Genomic DNA, 18,524 nt, shown 5'->3' on the forward strand with positions numbered 1-18,524 from the left:
GCTCTGGAGAACACTATAAGGAAAATCAGACAGCAATCAGGATCTAGAGCTGAATTGTATTTGCCAGGTAATGGCGTATGCTGATGATGTAAATTTAATAGGGAATGATAGAACAATAGAAAGGAATGCAGAAATCTTAATTAACGCTTGCAGCGATATAGGCTTAAAAGTAAATGCAGAGAAAACTAAATAAATGGAAGTTTGTCGGGATCGTAATACTGCATTTTATGGCTGCGTTAAAATATCAAATAATATTTTCTTTCGACAAAGTGGATACTTTCAAATATCTAGGATCATTATTAACAGACCAAAACCATAATCACTAAAAAATCTGATGTATATTGAAAGCAGGGATTTCGTGTTATACATCACTGAGTAGATGTATTTAGTATGTCCGAAAACAAGTTCAAAACAATTACCAGGCAATAACGACGCATAACTATTTGTGTATGTATAAATATGTGTTTATAATAGTGTATATTAGATAATTATGTACACGACATTATAACTGGGCATTAAGCCAGCCGGGGCCTGATCATTATTAAATATGTGAATTAACATTTTTTTTTTTTTGGAAAAATTTCACTTATAACATAATCTGAATTTTCCTTGAATTTTGTTGATTTGTCGTTCCAGCGCCCGGGGCGATGGCCTTGAGTGTGGGCATGTCTTTAAAATTAATGTGGAAAAATCATATGAAAATTTGGCCTAATTTTGAAAAAAAATCTAGCATAATTCGGGGCCGTGTTTGTCATAAACGTAAGTCTCGAGGTGGCAGATCTGGTATCATTGAAGACACTCCATAGAATATATATCTGCTAGTTCTTAACGTTAGTTTTCTTGATTGTAATTGTGTAAACTTTCGTGTTTATTATGTAATTATAATTTTAGTATTGTCGATATAGACATCGTGGAAAAAGAACAAAGTGCTATATAACAGTCTGTGGTAGTCATGTCAATTTATACTTTTCCTTCTGTTTATTAATTTTGATGTGAGGGACTCTTTGGTACAAGAGAAGTGCACTACCTAGTTTGGATGTTATTCTTGCACTATGCTTGTCGTCTGACGTTGAGTAGGTGAGGCGGAAATGTTTACTTACTTGTGACTAATGTGTTGTTCATGAAATTAACGAAAGTATGTATGTACTTATTTTAATGTACTTATTAAATAATGATTTTCTGTGATAAAACCTGTTTGTTTCACTACAAGTCACAGTGAAAATGTTCACATGAATGATACATACATTTTCAACGTAATTGACTATTAATGTGAAACCAAAATAATATATTCCGCAGTTATGAGGCAGATTGTTTCACTTCAAATTCTTTGAAAATTTTATTTTTTTACCCTTCTGTAATTTTACATAGTTACGTTAGAATATCTTCTGGATGGTGTTCGTTCAGGTTGACTTCAGAAGGGCCGGCGACACTCGAGCAGACGGTTCTACCAACTTTTGACGCATTTACATTTTCACGTTCCATTACTACCTGCAGAATCACGTCAGGAGGGTTCAGAATAAATAATGTGAACGTGCTGCCATAAAAACTACAGTGGAAAAACACGAACCAACTTGTGCTAGGTGGCCACTAAGCAAATGCTATTTAACCGAGTCAAGGCAGGAGTGCAGCAGTGAGGCCCGAGCGGTAGCGACGGGATTCGTTCGTAGGGAGTAGGCGGGGTCACATTTGTACATAACAATATCTTGCTATCGCTCAAAATTAATTTCGGTAACAGTTTAGAGAGGGGGGAGGGCAAAACTGGCAAAAAAAAAAAAAAAAAAAGATTTACAGAAGTGAGTTGATAGTGGCAACTGGCAATTAATGTTTGAGTAAAGTGTGATGAAAATTTTTAACTAATTTAGGTCTAGATTACCGAACTTAAACTTTATAGTGAAAATATGTGGGAAAAAAGAACTATTCGTAAAGAAGGCAGAAAACAACGTGCCTTGCGGGGCTCTTACCCGCCCTTACTCGCTAATGCTCGGTCTGCAATACTATGTGAATTAAATACCTAGGTATTAATAACCTAATTTAACGTATGGAGCTATAAAACGACCGAATCTGAGTAGAATATCGCAAAAGAGTAGGTGATAAAGCTGGCCCCCATCACTAAATAAAGGCCTTCATTTCAGTGGGCTGTGCACTGACAGTAATTACTTACATTGACACTCTCATTCCTTCACGAAAAATGTTTTCACATCGTATTTTACCTATAAGTCTTTATTTGGTAAAACTATGAAACGTATTTATCTAATCTAAAATACAGCTTTTGTACACTGTGTAGAAATACTCCGCAGATGGAAAATGGTATCTAACACAGTAATCTTGGCATTACTCGAGCAGACGGCTCTATCAAATTTTAACGCATTTCTCACATTTAGTGCATGCTCTGCTCAAAGAAATACAAATCTCTAACCTAACCTGAAAATGTGAGAAATTTGTTAAAATTCGATAGAACCGTCTGCTCTACTAATTACGCGCAAGATTACTGTATTAGATACCATTTTCCATCTGCGGAGTATTTCTGCACAGTGTAAAAAAGCTGTATTTGACGATTGGATGTTTAGTGTTACTAGTGTAAAAACATTATAAGTGCTATTAGAGCTCATATTGTAAAAAAAAATAAATAATAAAAAAAGCCACTACCCGTGTTTTATGCGCCTGCTCCTTTTGGCGCACCCTCATGCTACCGCGCGGGCCCACCAGTCCCGCAACGCAGTGATTCGTTAGGTAGCATTCGTGCATTATTAGCGGCACCTAGCACAGATAGGTTCCTTTCTTTTGGGCATTGTTTTTTATGCTACACATTTGGACGTTGCATTTATATGCGAATCGTAATAGAATTGTAATATTTAAAGAATTACTTATGGTCACTGTTTTGAATTTCATCTACACTAAGGGGGTAATGTGATATCGCCCAGTGTAAATCTTTTGGAGAACAATAAGAACAAACTAGAAGTAATTTGCACCATGAAAATGCCTACTGCTTTCAAGGTTTATGAAGGGTCTCACACTGCAGGATCACCTCTCCACAAAATTTGATATATGCATCTAGGACATATCTACATCGTCCCGAAAGTAGGCAGAACTTTTAATGCCGTCGACATTACGCCATAAACATGAATGTATTAGCATCCAACTGCAGCTTTTGAAGAGTAGCTCTTTGAACTGTGCCAAAGGTAGTGTGGGTTGATCTTGAACACGAGTTCCTTTAAACTAGTTTTGCAGATTCGTGGTTTTAGTGTATCGCTGCTCTTGTTGTAAAGATTTTCTAGATTTAGTTGTGTGCTTCCACATGTGTGACACCCCTTCTGATGTAAAGTATCTTTCTCTTACAGAACGCTAGGATCTCAAGTCCAGGTAAAGCAAGCATGTATCAAATCTGGATGGAATCCGAATCAACATGTTTAAATTAGAATCCTACATCACTCCAATACTGCTGAGCTATGTTGATAAATACATTAAGAATTTCAGACCTGAAGATTCACAGGTAATATAATTAATCGTGTATCTACACGAAGGACTTCCATACAATACATGTTGAATTTTTCTTTATACAGGGTGGGCCATAAGTCACTTCACAAAAATGCATTTTAAACTAATTATTTATCAAATATAAAACAATTTTTACGAGTACTATCATAGCATTAAGTTAGGTTATCTAAGGCAAGTGTTCAAATCTCCTTTATCATTTTTAATGCGTAAATTACACCTTTTTATAACGTCGTTTGTTAACTGTTCATTGTAAACTTACTTAATTGCGAATGTAACAAGGTCTAAATCCTTTATAAAATATCTTCTTACAACCGATTATTTATGAACCACACCGTAGTATATTGTTGACGAATATCAGCTGTTGCTGCTCTAGTCGATTGAGAATATAGTAACTGCTAGTGTCAAGCGACTTACGGCCCATGCTATTGTATAAATAGATATAGCATTAGTAAACTTTTGAACACAATGTTACTGAAAATGAAATAATTTATTTCTTAAAAACACAAAAATGTAAATACTTTGTTTAGTGGTAATTTGAGGTTAATGTTAAGAGAGTCCATTATACAATTTGTCAGTTCTGCACAGTACAGTTAATATGAACATAAAAATCAACTGAAATGCCGAAGAGATTATGTAATATTGATAGAAATAAAGAGCAAAATATGGAACTAAATCTTGTTTATCGGATGGATGTTCTGTTATTTGAACCACCAGCATACAGTTTTCAGTGTTGTATCTTCCACAAACCTAAACAAACAACATAGAAAATTATTTGTTATTTGTAGCTCAAGTGGTAATTGCACTTGCCCGAAAAACAGCAGTACTGTGTGCGAGCAAGGTAATGTGATGTTTCTGCTTTTATTAATCGAAAGAAACTGTATAGACGAAATTTCTTGTACTCCAGCTGACTAGGGGCTGTAGTAATCTACCCTGCACCTTTCCTACCCAAATTGTACAAAAAAAGTTTATATCGCCAATTTGATACCATTTGGCATTCAGTAAAGATACAGGGGCTCAGAAAATACTTTCCTTAAAATGTTTTTGGAGCTTTTTACCTGGAAAATTGTGTTTTTTTTATGAAAACGTCAATCGACAGGGTGAAAAAGTTGCAGTCAAGGTTATTACATAAGTTTAGTGAGGAATAACCAGGAAATTTTGCAGCATAGAATTATTGCTTCAGGTGAAAAGTAGGTCTGCTAAGGCAATTATATAAAGGTCAGAACAGTGGTTACGTCTTGGAGAAAATCCAGGATGATCTGTAATGAGATTGATCCCTCATGTGCGCGTCACGGTAGCTCAGTGGTAAAGCATTCATCTCTGGTGCGTGGAGTCTCTAGTTCAATTCAAAAAAAGCTTCTAAATTTGTGATAATTATATGATTTAGCAGTAATGGTGGTAACCAGTACTGATTTACCAGTACCAGTGATGGTATGGATAAAATCCACTTCTTTTAAATTTTATCATTAACACTAAGTACTCATTAAACGTGATTTTCAAATTAACAATATGAAATTTTTTTTTTTTTTAGTTATTTTTAGAAGTGTCAATAGAAGAAAGAAAAAAACCCTAGTAATTCTATACATATCTCCTAATTTGTGTAATGATTACAGAGAAATGTTTCAAAATAGAGTTTCCTAAACCGAAAAGATTTGCGAATCTGAACTCTGATTGCATCATGTACACTTTCAGGTGGATGAACTGTGTGTGTGAGTGTTCTCAGCGCGTTCTGTTTCTCTTAATTACTGTCTAATGTCATCAGCATATTTATTGTTGTTTGCTTCGGCGTAAACGTTATGACCTCACTATGTTAAGGTTTTCATTTCGGTATAGGGAAGCCATAATTAAGTGATGGGAAATTTAATTCATTTACGAAACTCATCAATAGTTCTAGTTTAGTTGAGCCATTCAAAGTTGAATTCATATCATATGGTTAATTTGCAAACTAAGATTAGCTTCGTTCATAGTCCCTTGGTTGAGACTGAAGAAAGAAAGAAAGAAAAAAAAAGTGATAACAGAAGCTTGAGACTTGAAGTACCAGTCGCTCTGAATTTTGAAAATCACTCGAGAGGAAACCCAATCAGAACGGCGCGGTTCTTGTCTAATTGGAGATGTGTTTTATTTTGTAGTATTGAGTCAGTTCAAGCAAAGGATACACTTTTTAGTGGAGGGTACAATAGGCATTAGAAGTACATATGTAAGTTATGCTTATGCTTTCTGTTCTATTGGAAGGACCTATATTTCATTCGGATCGAATTAGACTTATTGGCTCTTATAGCTCAGCGTACAGAATAGTACGTTTACAAACCGCGAATCTGTAGTTTCTTTTGAGTACAAGTTTTCAGTTTTTACTTATATATATTGCAGTAAAACAATACGTATGTAGATTGTTATTCTTTCCTGACTCGTACTTTATATTTTGTGTATAATTAGCAGAGGCAGGATTTTTTCCGCAATGCGCGATAAAACGAAATGCGTCAAAAGTAAGTAATTTTCAGTTTCTTGACGTTTTGTGATATTCTATATATATTTTCATTGGTTTCCGTCGCGCGATAAAACGCGAAATTGGCAGTTTTGCGCAAAATTTCTAACAATACGCGAAATAACATGTAATTTTAAAAATAAGTTTTCACTAATTTAAAAACGCCAGTTTTCCGCTGACGGAGCTGTAGAACGTGGCATGAATGGTGCATTTTGGGTGATTCGGACACGGCTATAGAGAACATGTTGCGCGTTAGCTATCACCATCGCAGCTGGATGGGGAGGAGCCGTTTTAGTTAGTTAGCCAATGGCATGGACTAGTGATTGACAAACGTACAACAACAGGATGTCTATCGGTCGTGAAAGTCACGAAAGTCATGAAAAGTCACGAAATCAGAAAACGGTCATGAAAATCAAGAAAAAGTCACAAAATTTGGCTTTTGGGTCACGATTTTTTAAAAATCTGTACAAATATAAGTATAGGCTGGAAAATTTTGTAGTATAAAACGTCAAAATTCACCACCAAAAATGTCGATGGTCGGCTTTAAACGCTACGAAATCACAAACAAAGCACGCTTCTATCGCATGCATGAAAATTCAGCCTAATTCGCACCCAAATTCGCTCTTGAGAATGTTATAAAATTTTATGGTTTGGCAAAGAAAAGATCACAAAAAAAGTCACGAAATTTCATTTTGGAATTTTAGTAGACACCCTGAACAATGAAATAAGAAAATGTGGAAACATGTAACATGTTTAATGCTTAAATATAACTTGTGTCTATGTGTTTTCAGAAGACAACAAAACTTTCCTACTCATAATAAATTTAGTTACTGATTTTCCTTCAGTTTTATTAAAAAAATATAATTTTCTCTAAGTGGTATTTACAGTGTCAGGTGAAATATTCAGTGTATTTTTTTTTTAGGTAATTAATGGTTTATTTCTGTAGTGATCTATGAATAAAAGAAACAGTTTTGAAAATGTCAGGGAATATTTTTTCCACAAGAGCTACAAAATGCGAAACTTTATTTGGAAAATGCGACAAAACGCGAAATATGAAAAACGAAACGCGAAAATTTCAAATTCTTAGTGCGAAAACCTCGTGCCCCTGTGATCATAAAATCAGCATATGGAATATAAGAATGTCATTATGATTATGAACTATAATAATTGTAATTGTTTTATTTTGTATTTCTTAGGTGTCTCTGTGGGGAGGAGATGCTTCCTTCAATAACCTGGATCTTCGATTGGAGGTCCTGGAGCAAGAGTTGCAGCTACCGTTTAGTTTCGTCAGTGGCCATATACACGAACTCTTGATCCATGTTCCATGGACTAAACTGGCATCGGAGCCAATCACAGTGACAATCAATACAATTGGTAACTAATTTGTGCATAGTTTGGTATGATATATGTGTAGATGTGTGTGATATACCGATCCTAGGAATAAATATAACGATAGTGGATTTTAGATCTACTTCTAGTAGTTAAACATTTCAGATGTGTACGAGAGTGATCTGAAAAATATGTACGTGTTTGTATTTGTATTCCCGTAAACGTAAGGGTTTGGGTACAAAATCTCGCGGCGACAACTTCGCGGACCAAAACCTCGCCGCCCAAAACGTCGCTGTGCAAAATCTCGCAGACCAAAACCTCGCTGACCAAAATCTCGCCTGGGAAGAAGTGTCAGTATAAAACGTCGTCGCGACGATTTCTTCCATGTAGAATGCTCTATATATTGCTATATGTATATATTTTTTAATAACACATATTTGCATTAAAATAAAGATAAGAAAAAATTCTAACATGTGCTTTGAAAATCTGTCCTATATAAAAATGAAAATGACTATGTTTGTGACATCATGCCTTTTGAGCCACCCGGCCGATCTCGATGAAATTTTCAACATAAATGAGGTTCGCGCCTGGGACGTATTTTATAATTTCACTTTGACGGCACAACGAAGGAAAGGGGGAGATATACAAAAATAAATAAAACTTAACAACTCTTGAATCACGAGACCAATTTCGATCTATTTTCCCACACAGATCAGGTTACAGCCTGGGATGGTTTTTATCATTTCACTTTAACGGGAAGGAGGAGACATATAGAAATACATAAAAATGAAATGTTTGCGTTTGTGACTTAATAACTCTTGAACCACCCGACCGGTCTCGATCAAATTTTCAACATATATGGAGTTGGAGCCTGGGATGGTTTTTATTTCACTTTGACGGTGACCTTATGAAATTCTAACAAAATCAAATAATATTTTTGAAAGTATGAAATAATATCTCAGTTTTTACGTCCCATGATTATGTCTTGTAGGACGTAGATGATCAGGATAAATTAAATCATAGAATGAAGAAGGTTTGAAGAAACGGGAATATCCCGAGAAAGCCCACGCACACAATATTTTATTTCTTCTTCTTCTTCTTCTTCTTCTTCTTATTATTATTATTATTATTATTATTATTATTATTATTTGTAATATGGAATTGCATATTAAGACACTCATTGGGTAAATTTTAAGGAAAGGTTTCATTCCTCAAGGTTTTGGCCAAGCGAGATTTTGTCCCGCGAGGTTTTAGCCATGCGAGATTTTGGGCGGCGAAGTTTTGGCCCGCAAGATTTTGGGCGGCGATGTTTCGGCCGCGAGATTTTGTCCATATCCCAAACATGAGGGCAAGATTCGCTCATTAACCTGATCTTGTGCTGCATTAGTGTTCATTAGGGTTCATTAATAACACTTTCGTTTAGATCCTTGGTTCAATGCCGTTGTTCTTGTAGCTTGATGATACAGAGCATAGGCTATGAAGACGTAATGAAATGTAGCTAGCGATATAGTTCAGTTAGAGAAACGAACTATTGTCCTCTTAACTAAACTATAACAAAGTACAGGAATCTGCTACTACTCTTTAATTCGATGAAAGAACTGTCAGACGCCGATTTCAACTGCTTTTACAGACTATGATTTGACTCCAATTTCAGCTGCCGTCGAAAGACTTGGCTCAAACTGACTGTCTTTGTCTTCTGTGAGTCTTATATTTTAATAATTACTGAGTTCGTTAACCAATGGCACGAAAATAGATATAAATAGTCTATTGTCAACACATGCACACGGCTGTTAAATAAATTCACATTTTCCAAATTTTAGGTTACATTTTCAGACGGATGTTTTCTGTCTTTCCTAGATCATTTTTATTTAATGATCAAACTAATATGGTGAACAAAATAAGATTGAGTCTAAAAATCAATTTAGACATGATCAATAAATGTCATCCTTCAATAATAAGATAATAAGAGCTCTTATAGATATACTGTATTGCACAGGCACTTATACTTCCAAACAATATAAATCACTGGTATACATTATTTTTTAACATGGTCATCATGCATTTTAAACTATTTGTTCTAACAGTGCATTAAGACATCGATGTCAGCAGAGAACTGTGCCTGGAACCACGTTATGGCAGTTTGCGTAAATTTTTAAATGGTCGGACGCAACATGTCCGCCATCGAACTACTGTGTAACAAAGCACTGATTATCTGTTGTGACTTGGTGGGAGATTCAAACAAGACGAAGATGATGACACCCGTGAGAGGTCTTGTTACTTTACTTTTTGGATCACCTTCGCATTAGAACGTCTGGTGTTGTTGGATCCGCGGTTGTGGGATGAAATTCTGATCTTCCACCAACTTTAATATTCGCTAACCAAATGAGAGCTACTCTGTATGTTTGATAGGTTTGGTATAATTAAAGCATGTTCATTTCGTTCATTATTTGTGTCTTTTGTTCCTCACAGTCTAGAATATAATTATTAAATGTATTATTATTATTAAACTATATACTATCTTGTTAGAAATATTTAGTAAACAAGAGTAGTAATATTTCAAATAGCATAATATGTACAAGATTAGTGTAGCCTTAAATGCAATGAGCATTTTTATATTACTAATAGAACTTTAATTTCGTACACAGTACTCTTTTGTTACAATTTTATGACTGAAATCCTAATTGGACGTATAAAATTTACTATTGAATTTACTGCGGTATTTGTTTACTTAGATCCGTTTATCTATGGATTTATAACTAAGTACTCTTCATTGGTTTTACTTCTAGAATGTATTCTCAAATTACGAACTGATGATTCTTCCGGCTCTGATGTAGGAAGTAATGGGCGAGGGGAGCAAGGCAAGGAAGCCCGGAAACGTCCTAAGAGGTATGTAATGAAAGGATTAAAATTATAAACTGAAAAGGTGCCATGCTCTTCTCTATTCTGTTATGGATGTATTAAATAAATTATTTTTCACTTACTCTTGTTAGCATTGTCAAAACATAGGTGAGATAAAAGAATTGTAGAGGGGATAGAATGGGTAAAAATTAATTACATAGGTGATACTATATTGTAATGTACCATGTGCTTCTGTGTACAATGTCATATTCTCCTGTTTGTAAACATCACCACATGTATTTACGTATCGAAGTACTACACACCACATTAGATTACTACAAGAAGCAGACGACGGACCTCCTACAAGTCACATGACAACATGGCAACAGCAGCGCCACCGCCACCAGGACGCCTATATATTGGACTGCAACCAGCGGACAGGCACCAGTTTTCTGGTCTCCCTCCTCTTGCTTGCCTGGAGCACTAGAAGAACCTAACCTCAAAGCCTCTAGTCTGCTGCCTTTCCTCCTGGCTTAGCCTGCTTCGGGACTCTGTGACTTTTATCTCCCTCACTGGTTGCTGCGGAGCATTGGAGTTGCCTTCGCCACTCTGCTTAGCCTGCTTCGGGGCTCTGTAGATATCCTGTCCACGACCGCACGGCTCCTAATTTCTACCTCACAATAGAGGAAAGTGTACTAGTATTTCTGTAAATACTATTATTATTGGAGGATTTTTATAAATAACCGGTAGTGGGAGTCGGTTCCGAACTCTGATTTCATTAACCTAGCTCTACCTACCAGAAATTTTACATGGCAGAGGCGTGTCCGACTGAAACCTCTCTGAATACTTCCCTACCGGACACTATTTTTATTAACTAGAATGGCAAACTTGAAATTTATAGGTTTTTTTTTTTTGTCAGTGAATTTAGTGATCTTAACGCGAGTACATTTTTTCTGTGGATGCCTCAGACTCGGTCAGGTAAATTTTACAATATACATTGACACTGATTAATGTATCTGATAATTGGGGTCACAGTATCCTACTGGTAGAGCGCTCTGTTGTGGTCCCTCACCATTTGAGCTTATGGAGACATCATATATACATGGGTTTTCTTGATATTCTCCCGTTTCCTCCGACACTCTTACTTCACAGATTCTTTCGTAATCATTCATTTTCATTAATTGCCCATCTCCTTTAGCCTACAGGACATAATCGTTAGACCTGTTGGTTAGGTACTCATTTGTTGTACCTAGGTACAGGTACTGACCAAAATTGTTCCTAGGTACAGGTATTAGGTACTATCTGGCCAATGTACCTAGGTACATGTACTGATCAAAGTACCTAGGGTTCTTTTCTAGGTACAGGTTGCTGCTACCCAAAAATTTTCATATATAAATGAACAGTCATCTGTCAAATAAAGTTAGAATATGATATTTAATTATAGTAATAGACCATGCCCCCCCTTCCTCCATGATCTATTACTATAATTAAATATCATATTCTCCCGGGGGCTTTATTGTACATTAGATAAGAACAATTGAGTTTTGTAGATTAAGAGTGCATATTCATTTTGGCGCTCAGTGAACATATTTGTATTTTCTGGTTCATTTCTCAAACGTCTTTAGATATATAAAATATTTTTTTTGGAAAATGTGTGTTGAGGTTTGTAACAATGTTTATCCAAAGAAAAGTATTGCAGATCAACCAGAAAACACAAATATGCTCACTAACCGAGCAAAATTTATCCATTTCTTTTTGCTCCAGTTGTTTCTCGCATTTATATCTGAAATTTCTGGATTTTTCTTTGATTTTGTACTGCTAAATATTATTTTCACAACAACAATTATCAGTTAGTACATGTAACTGAAATACTAGCATTTAATGAATTCAGTTTTTGCAGAGTACTTACCAACTAGTCCAGAAATGACGAACAGTCTCGAAGGAAAGTTCACATGATCACATACTACACAATTTTGTTGAAAGCTCAATGTATTTCCTTACCAGAAATTCTATTCCAGGATTTCCCGTGCGTTTGAAACCTTAAGTACAATATTGACAGCGAACAGTAAACATAAATAATTTGTACTACGCCACTGTTTAAGAAGCGATCTATTTTATATTCCTTGAAAATGACTATAATAAACGCAATTTATACTAATGAAAAGTGAGCAGTTTTTTTCTTTTTTTTTTTTTTCCATGGTTCAAAAACACAAACACTTACTCCCTTGTCCCCCACTGCAGCTTTTATTAATACACTGCGAGGCTAAATGAAGCAGTTCGAGTTTCACTAGTAGCAGAATTGCAGATTTTTCATTTCTTCTCCTTAGCGTAACTTGATCTTAAAGGTAGTAAAGTTTTAAACATACCGTCAGTTAGACGGTTTCTTATCGCAGTCAGAATTTGCCCATCGGTGCTGAAAAGCCACTCGACTGGGACAAATGAGGGCAAAATTGTATTATAGTTCAAAAAGATCTGTTTCACAATTGGGAACGAATGTAATGCTGACAGATCTTTGCTTTTGTACTCCAAATAGGACACAACTTGCATTTTGGCAGTATTATCTGCCGAATTTTGCACTTAATAATTACTGGGTCTCCTTTTATTTCAACAACTTCAAAAAACTCTTAATCGTAAATATGGCTTTCTTTATTCTCGTCGTTCAACATTTGAAGCACAGAAATTAAGTGGTTTGAAGCTGCGTGATCGTGAGCAAAAGAAAGCAGTGATGCCAGTTCTTACCAAATATGATCAACCGAACCAACTGAAATTACATCAATTCTCGACTTATTTGTGCTTTGGATTTGATACTATCTCAAACTAAAACCAAGAATAACATGAGCCAAAAAATAATGATTTAACTGAACTTTGATCATTGATGAAACAGGTAACAAATTATGATTCACTAAAAATCAATATGTGCGAGATGGATCAAAAAGTTTCTTTCAAAGAAGCAAGGAAATCTGTAGGATTTGTTTTGTGTGCGACCTACCTAAAAATGTACCTAAAAAACAGGTACTAGGTACAGGAAAATCGTTCCTAGGTACAGGTACTAGATATTAAATACTTAATGTGCCTAAGTACGTGCCTTAGTACGCGTTTTGTACCTAGGTACTTTTCAACACTGTCGTGAAAATAGACTACTAAAAATTGCATTCGTTTCTTATGTCATTTATTCTGATAAATGATATCTATATGCATTGACATATCTACATTAACAATGTATTAAAAATTCATGTAACATCGGCGTAAACATCTGTGAAGAATAATACTAAGTTACCATGAAAAAAATATATAAATATATTATTGTAGTCTCGTTAATTAGTTAAAAAAAATGTTATAGCGAAGAGTATAGAATGAAAATAGACGTTAAAAAGACAAAAAGTACGGTGATTAGAACGAAGCAGTCAGTGTCAAACATAGAAGTAGGAGAGGAGAAAATAGAACAGGTGAATAGTTTTTTATACCTGAGTAATTACTGAGAACATAAAGTGCGAACGTAAAATAAAGCCAAAGATAGGAATGGCTAAAGAAGCATTTAGGAAAAAGAGAAGTCTTTTTTGTTGTTCCTTGAATACAGTATTAAGAAAAACACTTATAAAATATTTCATGTGTAGTATTGTACTCTATGGGGAGAAACATGGACTTAATGCAAAAGCGATGAAAAAAGACTGGAAGCTTTCGAAATGTGGGTGTGAAGAAAAGTGGAGAGAATTAGCTGGGTCGAACGGAAAACAAATAAGGTATTAGAAATAGTGGGGCAGAAAAGAACCATTTTAAATGTAATTGAAAAGCGGAAGAGAAACTGATTGGAACAAAGGCTGATAAGGAACTGTATTATGTGGAACGAGGAAGGGAAAGAAGCTACAATTAATGGACGGTATTAAAAGAGAAAAATTGTACCTAAAGACGAAGAGGTTAGTTGAAGACAGTGGTGTATGGAAGCTTCTCAGTTGCGCAAAATGTCCTACCAATAATGACATAATACCTATCATGATGATGTTATAGCACGGGAAATTATTTTTTACATAAATGAGGTAAATTTTGTATCACACATTCACTTTTGCACTCTGCGAACGTTTCTTCTTGGAAATCAATAGTATTATACGAGGAGCTTCTTCATACAAGAGAAAATGTATCTGTATATCTCAAAGCCAGTTAACAATAGGGGAGACCGGAATAATAAGAAACAGGGGTTATAAGAGACACGGCCAATCCGTGTCCTAAATATCAAATCAAAATTAAAAAAGAAAAGTAATGATAACATCAGTGCCTTTACTTCCCTACCCCACTTTTACTTATAAACTAATATGAGTTTTTATATTGTTGTCACACTATGAAAAAAAATACCTTCACTTTGAACTTACCACGGAAGTTCGTGACTGTTTTAAAATAAAATTTTAATGTGAAAAGTCAGTTAGAAATATGAAAATGACTGCTATGTAACTTTGTGACTAAGATTATGAAGATTAAAATTTTGAAATTGCTGAAACATTGTGTTTCAGGTTAATAAGGGCATGTCTCTTATAAATTTTGAAGAGATAATAAGAGACAGCTGTCTCTTATTACCCCAGTTCAAATTTATGTTTATTTAGCGCATGTGACGAGTGTAACCTGCTTTTTTTTGCATATAGAAAGTAAATAGAAAACTCCTACTTTGACAATCCAGTCAGTCTGTGCATAGATAGTGACAGTGAAGAATATGCTTTAGATCAACTAATTTCATCATCAACCGATGGAAGTTTGCCAGAAGAAATTGCTGAAACATTGCGTTTCAAGTTAATAAGGGCATGTCTCTTATAAATTTTGAAGAGATAATAAGAGACAGCTGTCTCTTATTACCCCAGTTCAAATTTATGTTTATTTAGCGCATGTGACGAGTGTAACCTGCTTTTTTTTGTATATAGAAAGTAAATAGAAAACTCCTACTTTGACAATCCAGTCAGTCTGTGCATAGATAGTGACAGTGAAGAATATGCTTTAGATCAACTAATTTCATCATCAACCGATGGAAGTTTGCCAGAAGAAATTAATCCAACCAGAGTAGAATCTTGCTTAGAAATGTATTGTGCTGTGTACTACGATCTTGACTGGTATGTTGGGAGGGTTATTGCTTTTGAAGGACTATACAAATAGGTTAAATTTTTGATAAAATAAGTAAGTGGTTTCAATTGGCTTGCCCATTTTGACATCCAGATTTGTGTTTTATGGACCTATTAAACTGGAGGGAACCGGGCCATTCCAGATTTACAGAGGACAGCTCCAAAAAAATTTGCTGTGTTTATGGCAAAGTGAAAAGGGACTTTTGAAACGAAAATAGAAAGATTAAATATGACTCTTGTTCTTTTGGTAAGCCTAAGTGTTTGTAGGACTAATCTTAATATTTGTTAAACTCATGCCTATATGTCAACAGTACTTTATGGCCTATACATTTTTCCTTTGTTTATTTAAGTAGCCCAGCCTAAGATAATAGGGACTACCTCCTATAATTATGTTACACTAAAGTTTAAATTACATTTATGAGGTTTCTAAATGTTAACTTGAAGTTTACATAGGCGAGCATAACATTTCCAACAAAGTTTACACAGGCTAGCATAACATTTCCAAACGCTTTTGTACATTTTTCATATGTTCGTTCGACTGTACATCGTAAAAGGTTTAGTATGCATTTTACATGTTTTTCGAAAATGTAGTTTTACATACATTTTACATAAAATTTGGTCAGCAATAGGTTTACAATATTTTTTCATCAGTCCATTTAAGTTAGCTAGAACTATTTTTCAAATGTGGTGTTTTTTCTTCGTTGAGAATTTAAGCACTTTTTAATTTCATTTCCGACATTCTCCAGAAAATTTCTTGTCAGCATTCTTTTTCATTTGGTAGTGTCAGTTTAATCCATTGTGTATGTAGATTTCATAAAACTCAACTCAGGCAAATAAATTTTCAGAACGAACTATCGAATTTCATTTTTTAAATCTTGATATTTCGCGAACGTATGTGCATATTTCAGATCTGAGAAAAAGTAAATTGTTCAGAATTGTTTGAAGATGTTTTTTTAAAACCTCTACTTATTTTCTATTTTATTTGTATAAGCAGTGAGTACCGCTTAGGGGTAATAAGAATCACTGACTTCAACAAAAGTTTTCATTTTTTTTTTTTTTTGCATGAAAAAATAACTGAAAAATGTGTTAATACTTCAGCAGGTTTCATTTTTTTTTTAGTACAATCACATAAATTTTTTCTAGTTCGACGCAAGTACTAAATTTTGTTTTGTCTCTTATTACCTCGGCCTCTCCTACATAATAAAATATTCTGATTTACGCCAAATTGAACTTGCGACCAAACTCATGTCGTTACACCCCGTGAAGGAGCCTGTCAATCACATGTTGTGTTAGTTCAGTTAGTGTATGGTAAAACATTGATTTCCATTGCTGAAATTCCTGGCCTACTACCGGTACTGTTTCCTTATAATACAAGAATCTATGATGGCTTATTGTAAAATGGCCAACTTTCGTCCGATGAGTCTAGTACGATTCCAGGATATGTGAGTTCGTGCTGAACTACATCATGTGGGTGGGCTTTTTCGTGATCTCCTATATTTCCTCGTACTTTCTTATTCCATTGGTTCTTCTATTATGCTCTTGATCTTATTATCCGTTTTCTTTAGTGTGTGTGGGGTAATAGTGGGACGTTTACAAAACATCCCATTCAGTTCCATTGTGAATTCATGGATCATAGTAGTTGTACCACCATCGTGGATGAGTACCGGGAATCAAACCAAGGACATGAACGTAAACTCCATACTCATTGTAACATTTTCCATTGTACAAGTCTTGCTTTTAACAAACTTATATCTGATTTAAACTACTCGCTGAGCAAAACAATACGTTTATTGTGTTAAAAAAAAAAAAAAAAAAAAAAGTGTTAACAGTTTCGTCAACTATCACTTTGGCTTTATCAGATAGTGTCTGATGAATCCAAAGTGGATAGTTGATGAAACTGTTCCACATTAATATTTTTTACAATAAACGTATTTTGCTCAGCTAGCAATTTAAGCCAGATTCATATTTTTTGGGTGTAGAGGGAGGAGGTAGTATGTAGTTGCTGTCATTTCTTCCCATACTATCATCATCCGTCTCCTTTAGCCTACGAAATGTAGCATCAGGTTGTTAAGAGTTGAATTAATTGTATTTCGTTTCCTATTTCTCTCATCTCTCAGCAAGAATCTAGGTTTAATTATTGTTACAGTGGTGTAGAAATAAAAGCTAAATAAATAGGAAGCGTATTCATTAAAAAATACTTACCCCGAGAGCACCCAAATTATATAAATGTGAACATTTCGACTAAAAATTACTGCCTACTTCAGGACATCTTTTCAGGAAACTGACTTTGTCTGTGAAAGTATATTCCATTGATTATCTTCCTTTCTAATAGCATTACGTTTCTTACTTCCAGTAGTCTTCCATAAATACTCTTTGTACCTAAATATTCCTCTTCACGAGCACTAACCCATATCTTACATAGTTGATTAGTAATAATCAAAGAAACATTACTTTCCAGTCTCACTCATTTCACCTATTGTATATCAATCCACTCATAAGGTAGTTGGTCGAAGAAAAGTGTTAATACTGCACTAATTTGAGTTCCTTCAACATTCTTCACCAATCAGAATTTGAGAAATATTCCTTCTGTAATCACAGTATTCCTTTATGTTAAGAACGTAATAAGTCTTGAAGAAAAAGTATGCAAGTTGAAAACTGAAATTTCGTATTTTACTCAGTCCACAATATTTTTTCCCATTTGCAAATCTTACAGATTAAGTTGACGAGACTGCGAAAGCATGTTTATTATTATTATTATTATTATTATTATTATTATTATTATTAGTAGTAGTAGTAGTAGTAGTAGTAGTAGTAGTAGTAGTAGTAGTAGTAGTAGTAGTAGTAGTAGTAGTAGTAGTAGTAGTAGTAGTAGTAGTAGTAGTAGTAGTAGTAGTAGTAGTAGTAGTAGTAGTAGTAGTAGTAGTAGTAGTAGTAGTAGTAGTAGTAGTAGTAGTAGTAGTAGTAGTAGTAGTAGTAGTAGTAGTAGTAGTAGTAGTAGTAGTAGTAGTAGTAGTAGTAGTAGTAGTAGTAGTAGTAGTAGTAGTAGTAGTAGTAGTAGTAGTAGTAGTAGTAGTAGTAGTCGTCGTCGTCGTCGTCGTCGTCGTCGTCGTCGTCGTCTAATAACATACGGGTATTTGTCAGCTAATAAGATACGGGTTAATGCTCGTGAAGAGGTACAAAGACTACTTATGCAGGACTATTGGAAGTAATAAAAGCAATGCTATTAGGAAAAAGATATGATCAATGGGATATAGTTCCATAGACAGGGTGTATGCTGAAATGTT

At 34.8% G+C, this 18,524-nt stretch overlaps 1 protein-coding gene across 5 annotated transcripts in view; it reads left to right on the top strand.

Annotated features, from left to right (window-relative positions):
* The first annotated feature begins 782 nt into the window (after nt 1-782).
* The window catches only part of Vps13B (vacuolar protein sorting 13B), a 218,443-nt gene continuing 200,701 nt past the window's right edge, over nt 783-18,524 (top strand). For 3 of the 5 annotated variants that reach the window (XM_081734265.1, XM_081734269.1, XM_081734268.1), the window contains exons 1-4: nt 837-1,077; nt 3,339-3,490; nt 7,171-7,348; nt 10,090-10,189. In XM_081734265.1, the coding sequence (XP_081590391.1) occupies nt 3,404-3,490; nt 7,171-7,348; nt 10,090-10,189 (365 nt within the window). In that variant the 5' untranslated portion in view covers nt 837-1,077; nt 3,339-3,403. The other 2 variants (XM_081734267.1, XM_081734266.1) reach the window with 2 other exon arrangements.

The sequence above is a fragment of the Thermobia domestica genome, chromosome 12 (genome assembly GCF_964235325.1).
Source record: "Thermobia domestica chromosome 12, izTheDome1.hap1.1, whole genome shotgun sequence".
NCBI classification, from domain to species: Eukaryota; Metazoa; Arthropoda; class Insecta; order Zygentoma; family Lepismatidae; genus Thermobia; species Thermobia domestica.